Source organism: Bubalus bubalis, chromosome 15 (genome assembly GCF_019923935.1).
Source record: "Bubalus bubalis isolate 160015118507 breed Murrah chromosome 15, NDDB_SH_1, whole genome shotgun sequence".
In the NCBI taxonomy this organism is placed as follows: Eukaryota; Metazoa; Chordata; class Mammalia; order Artiodactyla; family Bovidae; genus Bubalus; species Bubalus bubalis.
The window spans coordinates 30725603-30750156 of NC_059171.1; the positions used below are offsets into that span (position 1 = coordinate 30725603).

The window sequence follows — 24554 nt, forward strand, 5'->3', positions numbered from 1 at the left end:
ATATAATTTTTAGCCTTTAAGTAAGCTGGATGAATATTCTGGCTAGTGAAATTGCAAATATTTATTCATTAGTTTACTAAATATTATCTAAATATGTCTATGAGTCAGAAGCTGTTCTAAGCACTGGGAATGAACCATGAACAAGACTCATCCTCTCCCTACCTACAGAATTTAAAATGGTGAGTTACAACAGGAAAGTCTAAATTTCAAGGAATTAACAATTTCAGCTAAATCTTGGAAAAGGAATTAGAATGACTTGGTTGAAAGGAAGAAGGAATAGCTTATGGGACTAGCCTGAGGCAAAAAAGAATATGGTATGTTCGACAAGCTAAAAGTAAATCTGTTTGGCAAAAAACAGTGATTATCAGAGTTGCATGAGATGAATTTGGAGATGTAGACAATAAAACATAAGAGGATCTCATGGGTTATCATCAAGTTTTGTTTTATTCCCAAAGTCACTGGGAAACCAGTGGAAGCTTTAGAGCAATGAAGGAATGTGATCAGGTTTTCATTTTTAAAAGTTAATTCTGATTACATTGTGGAGAATGGAATAGAAGAACATGACATTTTTTTTCTTTAAAATATCTAGAAAAATTAAGCAAGTTAGTTTTGCATTATCTTTATTGACTCATCTAAAACATCAATTAAAGGACTCACTGCCCACATATATCCTATATCTCCTTTAGTACTCCACTCAGCCATGAGCTTTACAAAATCTTCCTTGTCCCACCAGGATGGATTTCTCCATGTCCTCTACTCTCTCTCAGTCTCTCAAAAGAAGGGACATGTATTATTTATCCTTATTTTGCACAGAACAGATGTCAGTTGGTATGTCAGGCATGTTGGGTAAACTAAAATTTTTTGCTTAAAAGAATATTGTTTTCATGTCAGCAAATTCCTATTTAGAGATTTGATCCAGCTTAAGAGTCAAGTCTTTGAGGACTGCTTTATGTCTGAAAATACAACTATATATTGAGGTTTGTATAAAGATTTGATGCAAGTATAATAATTTAAGTCACTAAAAATGAACATAACATTCAAAATGTTTTCTGCACACATAATTTAAATATCAATAATTAAAAATATTTATTTCCAAGATGGCATCACTGAATATCATATTCAGTGATATGTCTATATTCATAAACACTATTCTAGAAAGAATACAAGTGAAACAGGTTTAAATGCTATGAATGCTAACACAGCATTGGAAGATTATTATAACAATTGAGAAAATTTGAGCACTGAAATTAATCAAGGTTGTAATCTTGATGATTAATTGAAATTTGGATGAATGTACTTCAAAATTTTAGATTAACTTTCAAATCACTTTAGTAATTGATAACTATTCTCTTTTCAATCTGAATTATTTGTTCAAGTTCTACAAAATATTTAATATATATATAGCACCAGGATTTCTCAAATCACTTGATGGCAAACTTTACCTGGAACATATGTATTATTAGTTAATAAACAATAAACTCATGTCCAAAAATTACCTGCCTTTCTTCAATGGACAACAGAATGAATACAGGGAAATTTGTCTATGTTAGTGCATGCAAATTTTCAAAGAGAGTGAAAACACTAAACTGAAGGGCTTTTTTCTTAATCAATATTTCAATATTTATACATTTTTACTTCCCTGTAATAAAAAAATCTATCTACTTGATTAAACAATTGTAAATCTGATAATGATCCCTATATTCATATGAGTGGAAGTTGTCATGGTAGGAGAGTGAATAGAGAACTAAGGTGATATCAATTTAATCCTTTAAAGGAGATTACCACATGCTAAGAATTCATTTTAGAATGCTTCTTAGTAAAGAGAATCAAGGTAACTACTTTCAGTATGAATTTTGATGGAAAATGAATTTCTGAGATGTATGATTTTAAATCAATTTATGCAAATATGTCTTAATTATTTTTTCCTTAGTGTGTACTAAGCATCTGAATGATTTTCCATTACCTATATATCATGCAAACTATGCATAACCATACTACAAAAATCATTGCCATTTTGGAGAATATATAACTTTGAGTTGGAAACAGAGCTGGAGTAAATATTTGTACTTGAAATATGTTCATTTCGTTAATATTTCCACTGATACTGATGAACACATCAATATAAAATCTCTTTAGTGTTTCATACTGCACTATTTTTTCCAGTGAAGCTGCTACCAAAAAATAGAAAAAAAAAAATTCTTGCTACACTTCCTAAATTTTGTAAACTGTAGACTTATATTAATTGACTAGAAAATTGTCAACATATAATTTGACTCTGATATTTTTATCTCTAAAAATCAAAATAGGAAATTAAGGAACACTTAAACTTGGAGTCATAATATCAAGGAATAACTGTTGAAAGGGAAAGTGAAAGTCGCTTAGTCGTGTCCCACTCTTTGCGACCCGTTGGACTATAATCCACGGAATTCTCCAGGCCAGAATACTAGAGTATGTAAACTTTCCCTTCTCAAGGGGATCTTCCCAACCCAGGGATCGAACCCAGGTCTCCCGCATTGCAGGAATATTCTTTACCGGCTGAGCCACAAGGGAAGCCTGGAATAACTGTTACCTTTTCAAAATGAGAAATCTGTTCTCAGTACAATCATATGGTTCAATAGGTAATTCAGAAATAGTAGAATAAGCTATATAAAATAATCACCAGACATAATGTTTCCATTATTCCCAATCTAGTTATCTATTTGCTCAATAATTAATTGGCATTTGTATAACAAAAAATTCATGCAAATATGAAAATTACTACATTGGCTAAATCATCAATTTGTAAATATGTACACTTATTAATAGAAAAATGGTTCTTTTAATTTGATTTTATCTAGATACCATAATTGGTATATAATACACAATAGTTATTTTGTTTTTATTATCATTTATGTATTATTTTCTTTCTATATTTACTCCATCCTCCGTCCAACATTTGAATTTCATTTTGATTTTTTTTTTTAATTCTAACTTTTATGTTTTCAAATTATTCAAGTTCTGGCTTACTGTCTATATTTTTCAGCTCCTTAGAATTCTTTCTTGCATTTCCTACATCTTGGCTCTGTTTCAGCTCATTCTCTAATTGGAATCATTCCCCAAACATAGCTTTGGCTGTAACTAAATGGGCACAAGTAAAATAACATCCAATACCTCTATGAGTAACAACTGCAAGCTCTTTAGTTCTTTCTATCTGTTCAGCATTTCTTGGTCTTCTCCTTGTACTTTGTGTATCTGCTTGATGAGGTGAGAGCCCGTCCTTGGATGTGTTGGGGTCCAGACCTGAATTTCTGAGATTCTTTACTTGCACTCGCTGTTCCTCGGGAAGTCTATGGATGGTGACAGCTGTGACACTGGATACAGTAACATCTGCAGGTGTGCTAGCAACAGCAATAGCACCAGTGGCAGTCCTGTCCTGCTCCTCTAACTCACCAGTGGAGGTAGTGTGGCTCAGTGTAGAAGAACCTGTGGGACACAGTAGCACTACATGCTAACTTTTTCTTTTAAATCTTGTTTTTTTTTTCTGATAAATTTCATAAGTTATATTCTCTTCTATCACCTTACGTATAATTAACATAAAAAGGTAAAACACAAACACGCCACTAAAATGTGAAGTAACCAGATCTGATGTTTTGTTTATATCAATCAATGTATGAAGAGTTATTACACATAAACATATCACATTTTAATTGTAACACATTAGGGAGAAAAAGGAGAAACAGTAAACCCTTTATCTGACCTTGAATAAATCTTATTCATTATTTATTTACAGATGATTTTTAGCAACAAATGCCTAGTAAGTGACAAGTTTTGACAGAATGGGAAACTATGTAACCACACGTTTCTCAAAAGAATGCTTTGAATAGTCTATGCCATATCTCATCATGATTTCTGGGGAAAATATCATTTTTTTTAATTTCAAGACAAACAAGTGAAGAAAGGAGAATTTAAAAATAAAAAAAATCAAAACAAAATTGAAGACAAAATGATTAAAAAAAGTCTAAAATAATTACTCCTTGTAAATATCTATCTTCACCTCATTTGCCAGAAAAAAGCCAACATGATAAAATATTCAATGTCATGAGCTATATATATACTTTAGAATTTAGTGGGTTGTTTTGGAAGTTCGGTAATATTTTTCAGACTTTTAAAGTAAAATTTGAGATTTAAATTACTTAAAATACACAAATTATTTTATTTAGAAATGACCAAAAATTAACTATTAGCATGAAAATTTCATTCACACAAAATAGTTTTAAAAAGTGGTTTAAAATTTACAAATATCTCATAAGTATGTCACAGTAAATCTGCATATTCTTAATCTTGTAAAAGTTCACTATAATTTGATAATTGTTTTAAAGACTCCAAATTAGGATTTTCTTTTTCCTTTCACTTAAACTCTTTTTTCAAAAATTGTACTTGGTAGAGAATAATTCTCACATAATGACAAAAAGATGCAATTTTTATAACAGAAGCATGAAACTAATTGAAGATATGCTTAAATGGATCTTGACAGATAAAATGCCTAATAAGAAAAAAAAAATAACTGAATTTTGGAGGAACAACTACTAATTAGAACCAATAGTCAGCTCCTGGTTAGAAAACTTCTGACTATTGTTTAAAGCCATTGAAGGGTGTAAGTCTTCATATACTTTGCTTTCTCAACAAACTGCATTTCAAAATTCTGTCCATATATATATATATATATATATATATATATTAAACAAAATGCAAAGGAATATTTTAATCATTTTGCAAGAGACAAAACAGCTATATCGCATTATGTAATTTGAACATGTTCTGCTTTCTTCCCCCACCCGTCTTTAGCTGTAGGCAGGTGATTAGTAGAACAAGTAATTCAGGTTTCTGCTTTCAAGTCAAAAAGGAAGTCAAACAAGAGGCGTCCCTAGTTCAAAAGCAAGCAGAAGAGTACTTGTCCATTACTAATTCTTCCAGCTTGTGTTGTTATATGTGTGTGTGCTCAGTCGCTCAGTTGTGTCAAATTCTTTGCTACCTCATAGACTGTAGCCCACCAGGCTCCTCTGTCCATAGAATTTGCAAAGCAAGAATACTGGAGTGAGTTGCCATTTCCTACTCCAGGTGATCTTCCAGATGCAGGGGTCAAAATTCTGTCTCTTGGGTGCCCTGCATTGGCAGGTGGGTTGTTTACCACTTTTTAAAAATTTTATTTAGAAATTCAAAAGAATTAAATGATTATACTTTGTGGTGGCCAGTGGTAAATGAAGTATGACAATTATCAAGTAATTTTAAAGATTTTTAATATATTTTAAAGCCTTAATCAGAAAAAGATGCTATAGAATATTCAAGTTATTTTGTGAAGATCAGAATCTAGTAAATGCATATTGGTTATGCAAATTAGCCAGTGATATTTACTAAGCTAATATACGGTGAAGGCTTTCTTTAGTCACATGATTAATAACTACACTTGCATTACTAATATTTAGTAACTGATCTCATGGTAAATCAGACATTTTGATGTCCATGTACTCATTACTATAAAAACAATTACCTGGTCCATAGTATTCTCTGGGGAATTTAACTGTACCTTTCTTTATGAAAGAAACTAATGCTTTGAACTCTTCCTAACTTTATCATAAAGTCTGGGCTTTCAGGTTTAGTTTAAAAAAGGAAACTATTTAAATATAAACATATGCTGCTAAATGCAATCTAAAAGTATGAAAAATTGTGGAACTTGTACTGTCTCGAATCTCAGTGTGTCTATTATACCTTTAACATAGAAGCAAATTAAACAGCTATTTATTATGTTTCATCACTGAAGGTCATTACATTAATCCTAAATAATCTCTGAGCTTAGTTGCTCAGTTGTGTCCAACTCTATTCAGCTCCATGGACTGTAGCTTGTCAGTTTCTCTGTCCATAGGATTCTCCAGGTAAGAATACTGGAGTGGGTAGCCACTTCACTCTCCAGGGGATCTTCCCAAACCAGGGACTGAACCTGGGTCCCCTGCATTGTAGGTGGATTCTTTACCATCTGAGCCACCAGGGAAGCCCAAATAATCTCTAGTATTTGGGTAAATGAATCTGGGGTAATTCTTAGGAATGTGTCCAAGCTGCTGCTAAAACTAATCTTTTAAGATCAACAGACCAATTTCAAAATGCCCATATTCTTGAAGACTCCAGGCAATAAATACATTTCCTAACCAAATTTGTGAGTTAGAACTCATCTTTAGAAACAATTAGACCCAGGATATGCTAGCTATCCCAATCTTAAAATCTTCAGTAATGGAGTTCTATCACTGGCTAATAGCAATATTATTCTCTTAACCTGAATTCAGAACAGGGGGTAATATTTGAATAAAGCATTGAAAAAACAATTTAATAACCATAATCTAGCTAACTACATATTTCAATAATATATTTTACCAACTAGTTCTTATGTTTTACTAATATTCTGTTTTCATAATTTTTCTTCCCCATACTATAATGCAAGCTCCCTGAAGGCTGAGATTTAGGCAAATTCCATTCACTGCTGAAACCCAAGTATCTAGGCTAGTGCCTGGTACATAGTAGATCCTTAAGGAATATTTATCAAAAGAAAAATGAAAGAATAGATGGATTCAAAAATAATTTTAATGTAATACTAACAATCATAAAGAGGATAAATTTCACAAATTAAATATGATTACAATTTTAACATGGCAATGTCATATTTCAAACAATGTAATGAAATGAATTATTCCAAAGAAAGGGAAATTTGATGGCTTTGTTTTGAACTTTCAAAAACATCACTTTGAAAAAGTGTGGAAACTGAAGATTTATTTGGATAGGTAAAAGTTACTTGAAGATTCATGTCAACATTCTCAAACCTTGATAGCTTACAATGTTAGTGTGAAATGAATTTGTTTAGAATATTCAAATTTCTGTAGAGTAAAAAGTGGTATAGCTCATAATGGCAGGAAGTAGAAGTACATCTAAATTTAGTCATGTATTTTTGATATATATATATATACATAAAAACAATGATTTCCTTATAAGGCAATAAAATCATCCATCACTGTATACTTATGTCATATATTATAACCATTTATCTAAAATGTAGACCAATTTAGAATACTATTTTTGGTACCACTTTATTTATTTTTTTTGTTCTTCAATTTTATTTTATTTTTAAACTTTACATAATTGTATTAGTTTTGCCAAATATCAAAATGGAATTTAGAAAGATGGTAACAATAACCCTGTGTACGAGACAGCAAAAGAGACACTGATGTATAGAACAGTCTTATGGACTCTGTGGGAGAGGGAGAGGGTGGGAAGATTTGGGAGAATGGCATTGAAACATGTAAAATATTATGTATGAAACGAGTTGCTAGTCCAGGTTCGATGCACGATACTGGATGCTTGGGGCTGGTGCATTGGTACCACTTTAAATTGGCAGTGTGTGAAACAAAGATTATTAAATTGTCAAAATGCACTATTTAACAGTTTCAAAACACTCAATAATCTTGCATACCTAACTGTTTTATAAGGAAATTGTCGATGCAGGAAAAAGGCTTAGGATTATATATAGCAACAATGCCATATTGAATATATTATATATCTAATTGAATATTAAAATATAATAGTTTGGTTTCTTTTAAAAAAATTTTAAGTATACTATACAGTTATATAAGTGTTGTCTATAATAGCACAATGTTAAATGATGTTACAAGACATACAACCCAAATTTATGAATAAACTGTACATCCAAAATACCCATTCTTCATTGGAAATCAAATCATGTATATCCGATATAGTTTATCACAGATTATCCTGTCAACTAAACTGCTTGAGATATATTTATAAATTATATGTTTATAACATAAACACATCTAAAATATAATTTTATTAATATTTGAAAGAAAACATTTCCAAATATAAAAATAAAATGAAATGATATACATATATAAACATGCTTCTAAAATCATAACTATATGTCATCTTGGAATTATGATAATGGAAAATGACATATGTTACACATGTAAATTGGCAAATGTATATAACAGCAAAATTAAATTATAAAATTAAACTTGGACTTTATTTAGTATCATAATAAAATTTGTTTTTGAATGCTTTTCTATTTCAACATCTTTATGCAAAGGACTAAATATAATTTATGTAAAGCAATTTATACATGTGTCATTTAGAACATGTATTAAATAAAAATTGAATTTGAATTTCATTTTGATCAAAATTTTAGCCTTACATATTTTTAAAAAATTATGCTATATTGCTTTGTAATTTCTGTCTAACTCAAACATAAAGAATATGTTGCTAGAGATATAAGTGGAAATCCCAAAATGCATATAGCTATACAAGTACATGTTAAACACAGGTGCATATTCATAGAAGTGGCTTTTAGATATATATGTCTTGTTATTTTATATAAAACATATATTCTATTCCACTAAGTTTAGCATTTCAAATTAAACATTTGAATAAAAGCTTTAATAACAAAATAATCCTCACTGAATACTTTTGTGTTATCATGATATATAACTAAAAAAATGCAATAAACATCTAACATGAAAACATGCAAAAGAAAAATATACAAAACAACATCAAAATAAAATATAAATACAACTAATGCAGCAATTCTATGTGAATCATCATTTAAATATTCTATAAATGTTAGCATATGTATTTCAGGAAGCATACTGCAGTTGGGAAAATAAATATTTTGCATTTTAAACATTACAAATGCCAATATCCTAAATATGTATAGCTCAGTATTTAATAGTATAATTTGGTGAATATGTGTGTACTATGAATTCAACTTACAGAAGGGATGAATAAACTGAAATAGAAAGTAGTCCTTAAATTGTAGGAAAAATATAAATAATCTATGTTTGACTAGTCATTGTGTGCTTAGTCACTCAGTTCTGTCCGACTCTGCAACCCCATAGATTGTAGCCCGCTAGGCTCCTCTGTCCATGTCGATTCTCCAGGCAAGAATACTGGAGTGGGTCGCCATGCCCTCCTCCCAGGGGACCTTCCCAACTCAGGGAGCAAACCCAGGTTTCCCACACTTCAGGTAAATTCTTTACCATCTGAGCCACCAGGGAAGTCCTTGGCCAGTCATTACCTAGTATGAAATTGTGTCTCTGACTACAAAAATAAATAGACAAATCCTGAAAATTTAGATTATTACTTAATTTTAAAGGGCAGATCTATATTGGTCTTATAAAGTTTTGATTTAAAATTAAAATGCTGCATGTACTTTGAACATACATAAGATAATGATATTAAGATATCTAATTAACTAAATATAATATATTCTTAATGATAAGATTCACCTCTAAGAAAGAAACTATTGAACTATTAAAATATGGCATGACAACACAAAAATGCTGTCACCTAAATTCAGATTTCTGACATATTAAAATGTGAAAGAAGTTGATTATAGTATAGTAAAAAAAAAAATTATCACTAATTTGAATAACAGATTTTCTATGATCATGAATTAAATAAATTAGGTACATATTAATTTTGAAATAGGCCTGATGCTTTAATATACATTATTTTTTCTGAATTCACTGATATATTGATATATATATTTATATTATGTATCTCTATTTAAATTTCTAAGCACTAAATCGGGACACCAATATTACCTTTTGCAAGTGGATGTGTTACTGTTTATCAGATGCAAGTGATTTCTCTGCTTTAAAATTCAAAGTGAATAAATATTTTCAATCTAAGCTGAAACTGATGATATCAAGATTTAGTGATTCATTTACCAAATCCACATTTACTAGAGTAAATAAGTGATTATAAAACAAATATTCAACAAAACATCAAGTTGTTTACGTACAAGATTAAAACTCGGTATTCTGGATTAACTAAAGTTTGATAAACCCACATGCCAAACAAGCATAAATACCTTTACCTAAATGAAGTATAGAAAATACCAAGTTATAAAAATCATATAGAGTACTCTGTTGGTGAACCAAAAAAAAATATATATATATATAGTACACATATGTAGACTGTATGTGTATATAAATGCATGTATATGTCTATAAAATATGTTATCACATTTTGTAATACAATGTCAGAGAACAGACATCTAATTTTTTAGTACTAAAAATATAGTAAGCTCATGCCAGGGAAAAATTGTTTAGGTACAGGGTTTCAATGATCTTGAAGCTTTTCTCTCTTAAAGAGCCATTTCTTGCTTCACCTAGTTGATTAAAATGAAGTTGCAAAATGGTATTTCAGTATCTTGTCACTCTTTTTCATACATTTTTGGAAGTCTTGACAATGTACAGTGGTGGGTCCAAGGTGTCTTTTTTTTTAATTTTTACGTTCCGAGTTAACAAACACATGCACCACTCACAAGAATAAATATTCACAAAATACAACTGAAGCCTTTTTTGTGTATCTAAGCATAATGTTCCTCCATAAAGTGACAATACTGGCAATAAAACTTGAGGACCTAGCTTTTGAAATAAGAGTCACAGCCTCCTTGTCAAATTTTATAAGAGTTAGAGAAAGGGGTAGAATGCCCCTTTACACCTTTCTAAAACAATTTCCTAGAATCCTGCATTTTGAGACCTCTTTCCTATAGCAGGTCTTATCTTTTAGCAAAAGAAGGATATATCATTCCCGGTTTCCCCCAAACAAATACATGCAACTTAACACACACTTTCCTTCTATGTCTAATTTCCTTCCATATTAAATCTTGTGAAATAGCTGTCAATTCTCATTGAAGATTTAAAGGCCTTGTTAGGAAAAAGGGATCCTATTATACATATCTTGTATTCCAAAATGTAATATAAGAAACCTCTTCACTTCCAGAGCCTTGCTGTCTTTAATAAATGATATATATTAATTATATTTTGAGAGTGGAAATCATGTCTGATACATGTGTATCTCTCACTTCCCCTTGAATGTTTCATAAATATATGAAGGAAGAATGAATGTGGATAAATGTACTACTCTGTATTTCTCAAAAATATAAACATTTTACTTTATGGCATTAAATGTATTTCAAAGATATAAATATAAGAAAGAAATTTGACCTATCCAGATATAAACACTTGTAAAAACATAATATAATTGTAGTTTATATTACATAGTATGAAAAAAGGAAGGAGCATCTAAGAACACCTAAATCACTCCTTCATTTGTGATTTTTCAAATGAGGGTAGCATTTCCCTCTTCTTCTATTCTCCAGCACCTTTTTCTCTCCCAAAAATATTTTGTAATGATGATATTTGATATTGTGTAGCAGAGGGAAAGAAACAAGGAAAGCAACTGGTGGAGTTACCCTTTATATGTACCATGTTTGAAAGAAAAAAAATAAGAGAAGGCTTTATCCTGACCTAGCCCATCATGTCTCTGTGTCCTGCTTACCTCGACTATCTCAGTATGTCCATGTTTATCCTCCATTTCCTTCTGAAATGGCCTTCCAGTTTGGGGTGGGGAGGAGGGGTTGTCACTTTTTATTAGCTCTAGGTGTTTGTCTTTTTTTAATACCTAAATATAAAGCATACATAATGCATGTTTTACACATGTGATATGATTTAAATGGAATCAAGGAGCTATACCGACTACCACATTTTTCTGTATATACAGATGCTACTTCGAAAAAGAAAATGTGCTTTAGGATTATATATTGCCTTCTCAAATTGTTCTCTTATAATCAGACAAACACCTTTTTGGTTGAAAGAATTCACATATGAGAGTGATTGCCTAACTAGTTTGAATTAGTTTATTGTAAAGTTTTCTTCTCCTCAAAAGAAATAACAGGGGCAGGCTGAGATGTATGTTTTGGTGAGGAGAGTGAAGCTTGCAGCAAGATCACTGAACACTCCTTGCTGATGCATTTATAAGTTCATACCTGATTCCGTGTGGTTGTTACATGACTTGCAAGAACTAGGTTCATTACTAAGAAGTGGATGTAAGGGAGGTGTGGGCAGGTAGGAAAGGGCTCGGCTTTTGGAGGAAAGACTATTTTTCCATAATAAAGGTATTTATTGTGGAAAGGTTGCTGAGCAACAGGTGAATATCTACAAAAATATGCTGAAGTAGAACAGTTTAATAGGAAATTCAAGCCATAAAAAGTCTTATTTTCCTGCACAACATTCTGTAAAACACTTTTCATTCTGCAGCAGCTAATTAATTAGTAGCACGAGTGATTTTTTGGGGGAAAAAATACCAATCTTGGCTTTAAAATATAGCATATAAACCTTTGGAAGTGGTAAGAACCTTGAGTTTACCATCAAAAGCTACAATTAACTAGAAAGGCAAATATAGATTATATATTGGGGTATTACATATAATTAATTATATGTTAGGATATTTAAAATATATACTATCACATTGAAAGATAAGCCTTTGTATTTCTTCATGTGATTATTCTGTTGAATTCCTTTTCTACAAAGACTGTATTTTATTTTAAGACTATAAGCAAAAAGACTGTTTTTAAATAATGTCAATAAAACAAAGGTATGACACCTATATCAATTATTGAGAGTATTCATTTGATTAAGATCATATACAGCTTAACTGACTTTCAGATGAAAGAGATTAATTAAAGCAAAGGAAGTTTTCTTAAACATTAAAGTGATTTTAAACACTCAAAAGCTTTATATCTATTCAGATGATTTTGGTATATTCAAATTACAGGTAATAATATGAATATAAACATTTGTCTTGAAGTATATCTTTTAACTTTTAAGAGGATGATGTAGATTTGGCTTTTCACCTGTGGGATGGTATCTAATCTCCCCAAACTTCTGAATACAGGTGATTAAGACACTATAAACATACTCATGATTCTAATGGTTAATTTATATGACTAGATAACAGACTATTTAAATGAACATATAGAGCAATCAGCACATACTGAGCACTTACTGTGTTCTAGACACAGTTCTAATCAATTCATTTCATCCTCAAAAGTACCCATGAGCTGAGGATATTAAAGCTCAAGTACTTTTACAACATACACTAACTCACTTTGCTAGTAAATTAAAAAACTAGGATTTGGACCCCAATTGTGTAATTCCAAAACCACAGTAACGACTCATGAAAATCATTACACCTCTACTTAACCTCCCCAATACAAAACAGCACATGTAAACACTTGTGTCTGATCAACATGTAAGCTATTTATTTTCTGTCATCTCTGTATTTCTCCATCCTCCTTCTCCAACAAAAGTCTGACTTTTTCCAGGTCCCTCTTGCAAAACCCTTGCTAGAAGGAAGGATGGTTTGGTAGGACTTAATGGCAATGGCACCCCACTCCAGTACTCTTGCCTGGAAAAATCGCATGGATGGAGGAGCCTGGTGGGTTGCAGTCCATGGGGTCACGAAGAGTCGGACACGACTGAGCGACTTCACTTTCACTTTTCACTTTCATGCATTGGAGAAGGAAATGGCAACCCACTCCAGTGTTCTTGCCTGGAGAATCCCAGGGACGGGGGAGTCTGGTGGGCTGCTGTCTCTGGGGTTGCACAGAGTCGGACACGACTGAAGCAACTTAGCAGCAGCAAAGAGAAATGTGATCTAAGATCTTTTCATTGCTTTTGTTTCCTAACAGTCTAGTATTTTTGAGGCAATTACACCAAGCGATAAGAGAGAGGCAGTGACCTGGGTAGAGGTTGGGGGCCAAGTAGAGGCAATGAAGATGGCATACACAACCCCCTAGGGGTATGTCAGGAAAGTGGAAGAGTCCAGGAACCTGAATGCTCAGCTTTGGCTAAGATTCCTACTCAGGTTTGTAAGCACAGGATCACCTAATTTCATGGGAAATTCAGGCTTGAATAATAATGACAGGTGCCATTGTCCAAGCACTACAAATGCCCTGTGGATTCTTCTGCAACTCAAGTGAAGGAGGTGCCAAAGTTTTTTTCTGCCTTCACACACAATGACCTGGAGAGAACTCTCCTCCTATCAGGGACAACAGGGGCTCTCAATTTTATTTGAGTTTAAGAGAACAAAGCAACATTTCTTGCTTATGCAAGCCTGTGGATAAATCTAATTTCATATACTTGTTTCACTTTCAAATACAGAAAGTGTATATATACAATCCAATAGCCTGTCTTGCTGTTTTTTAATAATCCAGTTTCAGCTTGACATAAACTGCCTCTGTATTACTCTTCCCTCCTTTAACTATTATAGTTTTTCCCCTCATAACAATTCTTAGTAATCTAATTTCACTTATCTTTGAAAATTGTCTGTTGCTTAATAGTTATAAGACTTGTATTATTATCCCTACACCTTCTTAATATGTTGCTAAATTGAATCAAGGTTTTGATCCTTTTTTTTTTTCCCTCTCTGGATTAAACCAAAGTGTCTATAAATTTCTCAATCTGAACTTTTACCTGTAAGGACTTCTCTAATTTTCAGAAAATTCCACAGTAGAAGTCTTTTCTCTCAGTTTCACACAAATTTTAGTACTCGTGGAGAGTAGATAATTCACTAAGAGAACTTTTTACCCTACGATCTAGGAATCAACCAGTCCATAGCCACTATTCCTCACTTATTCCAAGCTCTTAACAATTACAAATCACTCTCTTCATGCAAGTTCCATGATAAACATTTTTCATTTAACCTTTGTAAAATCATATGCAACAGATACAATTAAAATCAATACAGTCTGAGATAAATAACCTGATTAAGGGCATTCATTCCTGTATTAACTCAAGCTGTTTATCTTAAATCATTCATTCTTTCAGGTATTTAATAAGAATATACTAAGTGCCCACTCTACATCAGGCACTGAATGATTCAGAGGTGAATAGTACATACAGTGTGTTTCCTAAGAAAGAATACATTCAAGGGGAAGAGATGAAGAATGAACAGATTAATATAATAGCTGGCACTGAAATGCAAAGTGACGTTTGAGCTAAAGCCTCAATAAAAATGAAAGGGAAATAAAAATAAAAGCTTTGATACATCCAGCACTTTTATTCAGACTGTCAGATTTACTAGCTTGTATTCTTAGTCTTCATGATATACTTCTTTCTATTCCCTTAAACTCAAGAATTTCACTTTTTTCTCTATAAATATGTGGCATGGTCTCTTGTGTGCTATATATCTATGAAGTAATATGTATGTATTTACATTCCACATAATACTACATTTTAAAGTGAAATTTATATATTTGAATTCAATTTAGGGAATAAAAATTAAAATACCAGTAGGGTCACTAACTTTGATGAATTCAATGAACACATATATACTGAACTGCTAGCCATGAGTTAATGCTAGCATGCAATGATGAGTGAGAGAGAGAACATAAACATAAGAGCAAACAAACAAGAAAAATCAATAAAATGTGACTGCATTTTGTTTGTGTGTTAGATTTAAGGTGGCCATTCTTTGCAACTGTTTGCAGCTAGCTGCTGCTGCTGCTAAGTCGCTTCAGTCGTGTCCGACTCTGTGTGACCCTGTGCGACCCCATAGACGGCAGCCAACTAGGCTCCCCCGTCCCCGGGATTCTCCAGGCAAGAACACTGGAGTGGGTTGCCATTTCCTTACAGTCTATTTCCCTATGCCATTGGATCTAACTGGTCTTCCTGAATTACCATGACCAGCAGAGCATAGCAGATGATTATCATGTAAATTATTGTGTATTAGTTCCAAGAGTCTTTGTAGCTTCTACCTTTACACTCTTGGAAAGATTTCATGAGACTACCATAGAAAGAACTCTCACCTGTCTACCAGAAAATGAAAGGAATAAGGAGAAGAACCAAAGTGCCCCAATTGACAATTCTGAGTCACTTCCATGAGTGAGGCCACATCGGACCTTGCAGTATAGGAAACCCTCCAGCTTATTGCAACTATATATATGAGTCCATAAACATCTTGTAAACCAAGAGAACTGTGAGCAAAAGTAAAGCGTTGCTGATTTAAGCCTCTAACCTGGAGTGGCTTTTACAGGTGGTGTAAATATAATTGACAAAACATGTAAAATGTAGAATTTGATTAGAATATATAATAGAAGCAATACATTGGTCTTGGGGGTGACTTACTAAAGAGAAGCTTCCTGAAGGAAATATATGATATTGAAAGCAGAAAGATGAACAACAATTTCTAAGGTGAAGACAAAGAAAGATGATTCAGACAAAGTGTGTTCTATGTATCAGTACAGAACAGTTGCTCAGTCATGTCCAATTCTTTGCAATGCCATGAATCGCTTCACGCCAGTCCTCCCTGTCCATCACCAACTCCCGGAGTTTACCCAAATTCATGTCCATCGAGTTGGTGATGCCATCCAGCCATTTCATCCTGTCGTCGCCTTCTCCTCCTGCCCCCAATCCCTCCCAGCATCAGGGTCTTTTCCAAAGAGTCAACTCTTCTCACGAGGTGGCCAAAGTATTGGAGTTTCAGCTTCAGCATCAGTCCTTCCAATGAACACCCAGGATTGATCTCCTTTAGGATGGACTGGTTGGATCTCCTTGCAGTCCAAGGGACTCTCAAGAGTCTTCTCCAACACCACAGTTCAAAAGCATCAATTCTTCGGTGCTCAGCTTTCTTCACAGTCCAACTCTCACAACCATACATGACTACTGGAAAAACCATAGCCTTGACTAGATGGACCTTTGATGGCAAAGTAATGTCTCTGCTTTTCAATATGCTATCTAGTTTGGTCATAACTTTTCTTCCAAGGAGTAAACATCTTTTAATTCCATGGCTGCAATCACCATCTGCAGTGATTTTGGAGCCCCAAAAATAAAGTCTGACACTGTTTCCACTGTTTCCCCATCTATTTCCCATGCAGTGATTGGACCAGATGCCATCATCTTAGTTTTCTGAATGTTGAGTTTTAAGCCAACTTTTTCACTCTCCCCTTTCACTTTCATTAAGAGGCTTTTGAGTTCCTCTTCACTTTCTGCCATATGGGTGGTGTCATCTGCATATCTGAGGGTATTGATATTTCTCCCAGAAATCTTGATGCCAGCTTGTGCTTCTTCCAGCCCAGCGTTTCTCATGATGTACTCTGCATATAAGTTAAATAAGCAGGGTGACAATATACAGCCTTGACATACGACTTTTCCTATTAGGAACCAGTCTGTTGTTCCATGTTCAGTTCTAACTGTTGCTTCCTGACCTTCATATAGGTTTCTCAAGAGGCAGGTCAGGTGGTCTGGTATGCCCTTCTCTTTCAGAATTTTCCACAGTTTATTGTGATGCACACAGTCAAAGGCTTTGGCATAGTCAATAAAGCAGAAATCGATGTTTTTCTGGAACTCTCTTGCTTTTTCAATGATCCAGCAGACATTGGCAATTTGATTTCTTGTTCCTTTGCCTTTTCTAAAACCAAGGACTGGAATGGGTGAATTTAACTCGGATGACCATTATATCTACTACCATGGGCAGGAATCACTTAGAAGAAATGGAGTACCATCGTGGTCAACAAAAGAGTCTGAAATGTAGTACTTGGATGCAATCTCAAAAATGACAGAATGATCTCCGTTCGTTTCCAAGGCAAACCACTCAGTATCATGGTAATCCAAGCCTGTGCCCCCACCAGTAATGCTGAAGAAGCTGAAGTTGAACAGTTCTACGAAGACTTACAAGATTTTTTAGAACTAACACCCAAAAAAAGATGTCCTTTTCATTATAGGGGACTGGAATGCAAAAATAGGAAGTCAAGAAACAGGCAAATTTGGCCTTGGAGTATGGAATGAAGCAGGGCCAAGGCTAATAGAGTTACCAAGAGAATACACTGGCCATAGCAAACACCGTCTTCCAACAACACAAGAGAAGGCTCTACACATGGACATCACCAGATGGTCAACACCGAAATCAGATTGATTATATTCTTTGAAGCCAAAGATGGAGAAACTCTATGCAGTCAGTAAAAACAAGACTGTGAGTTGACTGTGGCTCAGATCATGAACTTCTTATTGCCAAATTCAGACTTAAATTGAAGAAAGTAGGGAAAAATCACTAGACCATTCAGGTATGATCTAAATCAAATCCCTTAGGATTAAACAGTAGAAATGAGAAATAGATTTAAGGGACTAGATCTGATAGATAGAGTGCCTGATGAACTATGGACAGAGGATTCGTGACATTGTACAGGAGACAGGGATCAAGACCATCCCCATGGAAAAGAAATGCAAAAAAGCAAAATGGCTGTCTGAGGAGGCCTTACAAATAGCTGTGAAAAGAAGAGAAGAGAAAAGCAAATGAGAAAAGGAAAGATATAAGCATCTGAATGCAGAGTTCCAAAGAATAGCAAGGAGAGATAAGAAAGCCTTCCTCAGTGATCAATGCAAAGAAATAGGGGAAAACAACAGAATGGAAAAGACTAGAGATCTCTTCAAGAAAATTAGAGACATCAAGGGAACATTTCATGCAAAGATAGTCACATAAAGGACAGAAATGCTATGGACCTAACAGAAGAAGATATTAAGAAGAGGTGGCAAGAATACACAGAAGAACTCTACAAAAAAGATCTTCACGACCCAGATAATCATGATGATGTGATCACTCAACTAGAGCCATACATCCTGGAATGTGAAATCAAGTGGGCCTTAGAAAGCATCACTACGAACAAAGCTAGTGGAGGTGATGGAATTCCAGTTGAGCTATTTCAAATCCTGAAAGATGATGCTGTGAAAGTGCTACATTCATTATGCCAGCAAATTTGGAAAACTCAGCAGTGGCCACAGGACTGGAAAAGATCAGTCTTCATTCCAATCTCAAAGAAGGCAATGCCAAAGAATGCTCAAAATACCACACAATTGCACTCATCTCACACGCTAGTTCTATGTATAAAGGTCATGAAAAAAAAAAAACAGATTCTGTTAGCTTCTAGGAATTAATGGCCATTAATATGGGTAAAACATAGACTGCAAACAAGAAATCACAAGAATTTAAGAAGAAGATATATGTAGAGGGCATACTGTGAGAATGAGATAGCAGATGTGATACAGTGCATGAGAAGACATTTGAACTCTGTATGAACCCAACAGAAAAAATCCCTTGATTCCACTCTTTCTAATTAGCACACATTTCTCTCATCCCTTCTCAAAACCAAATGTGTTTCTTGAAAGCAGTATTGTGATAGGATGGATTCTCTTTCCACTGATAATAAATATAAAAAGCATTCTTAACATTAAAACAGTAAAATTTTAGCAATATCAAAATGTGGTTATCAGGAATCATGTCTGAAACAAACTTGAAAATTACAAAATATTTTCATTTTTAACCAAATCTATATGTCTGTATTTATTTTCCTTTGTTGTCATTTTTCTATTTTTCAATGTCATGCCTATGAGGACATACTTCATCTAATTTTTCAAAATAGTAGGTAGAATTTTTCATTACAGTAAGAATATATTTCACAAAGTCAAAGTCTTTCACTAGAAGGTGAAATCTGTGTTACAGAATTTCAGTCATTAGCTAGAAGGTATCCCAGAACAGGGCAGATATTTGGGGTTCTCAGAGCCTCAAAATGTATGACAAGTCATGTCATACAGCCATACAGTCTATCTGTAGAAAGAATAAACTGAAATGGTCTTTATGTGTAACTACATTGAAAATATGTTCTCACAAATAATATTTTCGTTTCAGAAAGATAATTTCTTCTATAAAATGTCTCTGAATCTGTGAGAGTAGAATACTTTCATATTCAGGTGAATATCTGCTAAAATTAATTTAAGATGAAATTTCACATGGTATGCCTTGAAACAAATTGGAATTAAAAAATTATATGCCAGTCAGTCAATAACCTAAACTGAGGTTTGCAATAGAGAGAATAGAGAATTAGATACTTAAAATATTTTCTTGTTATCTTAAAATAGCACATACAAATTACATATAGTACATTTTCTTGAGTTGGCCTAGTGAAGTTATCTCTAGCAATTAAGCAGCATAATGTGACTGTCAGGTGAGTGTATGCTCCTCAATTCTGTCTCATCACAACAAAGATTTGGAGTGACAGACAGCAAAGCCCTTGGCGTGTCACAGCTCTCGCGTCTTGGACAGACCATGTTATAGCTCTTACACAAATCAGTGTTACAGCTCCATGTTACAGCTCTATTTTATTTAGAAAATAGGAAAATCCATCCTTGAGGCGTGAGGGCATGTCGACCCAAAGATATGAAGAGAAGAGTGCCCAGAGAGAGAGAGAGAGAGAGACCCCTTTCCCTTTTGCTCCTCTTTTTATATGTATTTTCCTCCCCGTGGGCCTGTCCTCTGTAAACTGGGCTAGCCAGGAGTGTTGTTTGTTTTACCTGAGGTCCTTACTCCGGTCCTCGGACCATCCTTTGTTCTATTTTTGCTAGCTTTTCCCTTCCTTATCTTTTAGCCACTACCATTCTGGACTCCTGTTTCCTATTCTAACTACCTAACATAACTACATCTGTATCTTTGATTTTTGCAAAATATGATTATTTACAATCACTTTTTCACACGTTGTACAGAATTTTAATTTATTTTTAATTGAAGGAAAATTGCTTTACATTATTGTGCTAGTTTCTGCCTTACATCAACATGAATGATCCATAGGTATACATATATCCCCTTCCTCTTGAACTTTAAGATTGATTCTCTTTTTTTATTTTTAACTGGAGGATAATTGTTTTACAATGTTGTGTTGGTTTCTACCCTATAACACTGCAAATCAGTAATATATATGTATGTGTATATATGTGTATATATATATATATATATATAGAGAGAGAGAGAGAGAGAGAGAGAGAGAGAAGGCAATGGCAGCCCACTCCAGTGCTCTTGCCTGGAAAATCCCATGGATGGAGGAGCCTGGTGGTCTGCAGTCCATGGGGTCGCTAAGAGTCGGACACGACTGAGCAACTTCACTTTTACTTTTCACTTTCATGCATTGGAGAAGGAAATGGCAACCCACTCCAGTGTTCTTGCCTGAAGAATCCCAGGGACGGGGGAGCCTGGTAGGCTACCGTCTATGGGGTCGCACAGAGTCGGACACGACTGAAGTGACTTAGCATAGTATATATATATATATATATATATATATATATATATATATATATATCCCCTCCCTCTTGAGCCTCCTCCTACAATCAGTTTTGGCTGCCCTGTGTGCTCAGTCACTCAGTTGTGTCCACTTTTTGTGACCCCATGGACTGTAGACCTCCAGGATACTCTGCCTATGGGATTTTTTCTGGCAATAATACTGGAGTGGGTTGCTATTTCTTCCTCCAGAGGGTCTTACCAACCGAGGGATCAATCTTGCATTTCCTGCATCTCCTGAATTGGCAGGCAGATACTTCACTACTGAGCCAGTTAGGAATACCACTTCACAGATGAGAAAAAACATGGTTTTGAAATTAGTTCTCCATTCAATATTTGAGTGGGTAACAGGCAGTAAGGCTGGGGGTCTCCAAATGGAGGAAATAGGCTGCAAGTGTTAGACATTTTTTTTTCTCTCTCTTAAGTGGTAGGAGAAAACAAACTACAAGTGTCAGATTATTTTTCCCCTCTCTATACAAATTTAAAAGGAGGTTCTTTTAAAATTCTGTGTTGCCATGACGACACCTGGTTCCACCTGAACTTAACTTTTCTCAAACCTTGAGCTAACCAATCCATTCTTCTTATGGAAATTTTTCTTAAGCTATGTTAATGAACTATGTATTTACCCTAGCCTCTGTCTTTCTTCAAGTCAGTTCTGCTTAAGACTCAGAACAAAAAGAACTCAACAAACCAGTATGTCGTTACTTCGAAATCTGTCTTTCTTCAAGATTCATGTCAATCGTTTTATGACCTGGGATGACTCACCTTGTGCCAATGTTATCTCAAAATGCAAGTTGTGGGTGAGGGGCTTGGTGCCACTCTGAGTTTTGAGAGATTTCCTTTCTCTAATTAACAGCTTGCTGATAGGTATGTTAGGTAGTTAAAATAGGAAAAAGGAGTCCTGAATGGTGGTGGCTAAAAGATAAACAAGGGAAAAGCCTGTGAAAATAGAAAAAAAGAAGGTCCCAGGACCAGAGTGAGAACCTCAGGTAAAACATAGAGCCCTCCTGGCTAGCCCAATTTACATATGGCAGGCCCAGGAGGAGGAGAAAAAAACACATAAAAAGAGGAGCCAAAATTGGGCTGGGAGCTTCTCTTTTCTTCATGTCTTTTGCGTAGGCCTGCCGTCACAAATTGAGGATCTTCCTTTGCTTTCTAAATAAAACTGAGCTATAACACTGGTCCATCCATCACTTCAAATTTTCACTGTGGCAAGACAGAACCGAGGAAATTACACACTCCCCTGACATCTATGGTGCTGTTTCTAGGATTTAACCTGGCTGAAACAACCTTGGCTCAGCCCCCACAAGGCAGAGGCCAAGCACAGCAGAGGCCCAACTCAGAGAAAGCTCCTACAGTAGAAGCTGAATGTGAAGAAAACCCAGTGCGGTGTAAGTGACAAGAAGTCCAGTGTGCTGGAACCTGGGATGGCGAAAACAAACTCAGCAGAAAGCACACACAGCTTAGTCTCAGATTCCAGAAGGCCTCCGGTTGGGGTAGGAAGTCCTTGCTCCTATGGCTGGAAGGACATATGGCTGACAAAATCTTAATTCCTTTACAATCTCTCGTTTCTTGTTTCCTCGAACCCCACCGTGAATAGGAAGCAGCAGTGGGTGCAATTGAAGGCCTCTGGCAGGGGCTACTTAGTAGCTGTTGCCCAAGTGGGTTGGGGTTCTTCTGTCCTTAATCTTCTTTGTGCCAAAAATCAGGCCAATGAAAACTGTGAGCACAGGTCAGGTATTTAGCAGATTTTCCAGCAGGTTATGAAGGGGATTCCTTGGTACGTTTTCCCCATTGTTTTTTCCTCCCATCCTTCAGCTCCTCTCTCCATCTATGCCACTGCTTACAAAATATTTGGCAGGTCATCATCTTTCATTTCTGAAAGTTGTGTTTAAAACCGTTTACCTAAGATTAGGACTCAAACCCACATGGCAGGGACTCTGTCTATGCTTAGTCACTCAGTCATATCCGACTGTGACTTGAGCCTGGCCAAAACCCATGGTGCCTGGTTTTAGGACTTAATGAAGCTCAGGCTCTTGATGTCTTATTGGAAAAAATCCAGTGAGAGACACAGCAATAGGTAAGAGGTGGATTTGTTCAGATTTAGAGAGAAGCACACTCCACAGGGTGTACAACATCGTAGAGTGCAAGTGTGGAGGACACGGAATGTGGTGTGGCTAGTTTTCCCAAGCTGGGTGATTTCATATGCTAATGAGTGGAAGGATCATTCCAATAAGGGACCTAGCCAGGAGAGGACTGGCAGATACCAGTTTCTCATGGGTATAATTACCTGTTAATCATTATAGACACATTCACAGGATGGATTGAAGGCTTTCTCACCAGGACTGAGAAGGCTGAGGAGGTGGTGAAAAAACTTCTCCATTTCGAGATTTGGTCTGCTCAGGTCATTACCAAGTGACAATGGGACATCATTTACTTCTAAGGTCACCCAAGGGGTCTCTAAAGCATTGGGCATGACTTATTATCTCCATTGTGCCTGGAGGCCTCAGTCTTCAGGAAAAGTAGAAGGAGTCAACCAATTCTTAAAATCAGCAATAAAAAGATAACCTGGGAGGCCTCCCTAGGATAGAAGGAGGCTTGACCAATAGCTCTCTCTGCACCCATATTGCCCCTAAGGAACAGGTTAGTCTTAATCCTTATGAGATGCTATATGGGAGACTCTGTTTATGTCAATGACCTCTTCCTAGATCCAGAGGCTCAGACCCTCCAGTCTTATACCATGGCCATTGGGCATTTCCAACAGGATGTACGCTTGTAGGGTGTGAACCAGGACCCAAAAGATTCTAAAGAGTCACGACTATATGCTCCAGGGACTCAAATCCTACCTAAAGTTTGAAAAGATGGGTCCTCAAAGGCTCAACACCAGCCCACATGGAAGGGTCCCTACCCTGTAATACTTTCTACCCCCACAGCAGTCAAGGTACCAGGACAGGATTCCTGGATTTACTATTCACAAGTCAAGCCATGGAAGAAAAGAAGACACTCAATATGCCTGTGAACCCTTGAGAGATCTCAGATCCTATTTAGAACTGCCATTCTAATGAACACCCTCAAAATTAAGTTTCTGGGGATAAGATTTCTCAGGACAGCTCTGAGGTGCCAACACAGCTTGACAGGGGTTGTACTCCAATACAGACAGGTGATAGATCTCCTGACCCCTAAACAAGGAGAGACTTCAGCCATCTTGAATGAGATATGTTGTTTCTGGGTAAATACCTCCAGCTAAGTTAAAGAAAGTTTCACAGCCCTCAAGAAAAACATTCAGATCCTACAGGATCTCAAAGAATGAACTGGAGAGTTCTCAGGGTGGCTACAATCTCTCTTTGGGGGACCCTTCTCCTGATGAGGGGAAATTTGGAGTTGGCTAATGCCCCTACTAGTGACTTCCCTAGTGGCTCAGATGGTAAAGTGCCTGCCTACAATGCGGGACACCTGGATTCGATCCCTGGGTTGGGAAGATCCTCTGGAGAAGGAAATGGCAACCCACTCCAGTATTCTTGCTTGGAAAGTCCCATGGACAGAGAAGCTTGGTAGGCTATAGTCCATGGGATTGCAAA

At 35.3% G+C, this 24554-nt stretch overlaps 1 protein-coding gene across 2 annotated transcripts in view; it reads right to left on the reverse strand.

Annotated features, from left to right (window-relative positions):
- The window catches only part of CSMD3 (CUB and Sushi multiple domains 3), a 1458322-nt gene that overhangs the window by 890393 nt on the left and 543375 nt on the right, over positions 1-24554 (reverse strand). Inside the window, exon 7 of one of the 2 annotated variants that reach the window (XM_025265188.2) lies at positions 3151-3462. The exons of the other annotated variant lie outside the window; for it this stretch is intronic. Coding sequence (XP_025120973.2) covers positions 3151-3462 — 312 coding nt within the window. The remainder of the gene's footprint in view (positions 1-3150; positions 3463-24554) is intronic. 2 annotated transcript variants of the gene reach the window in all.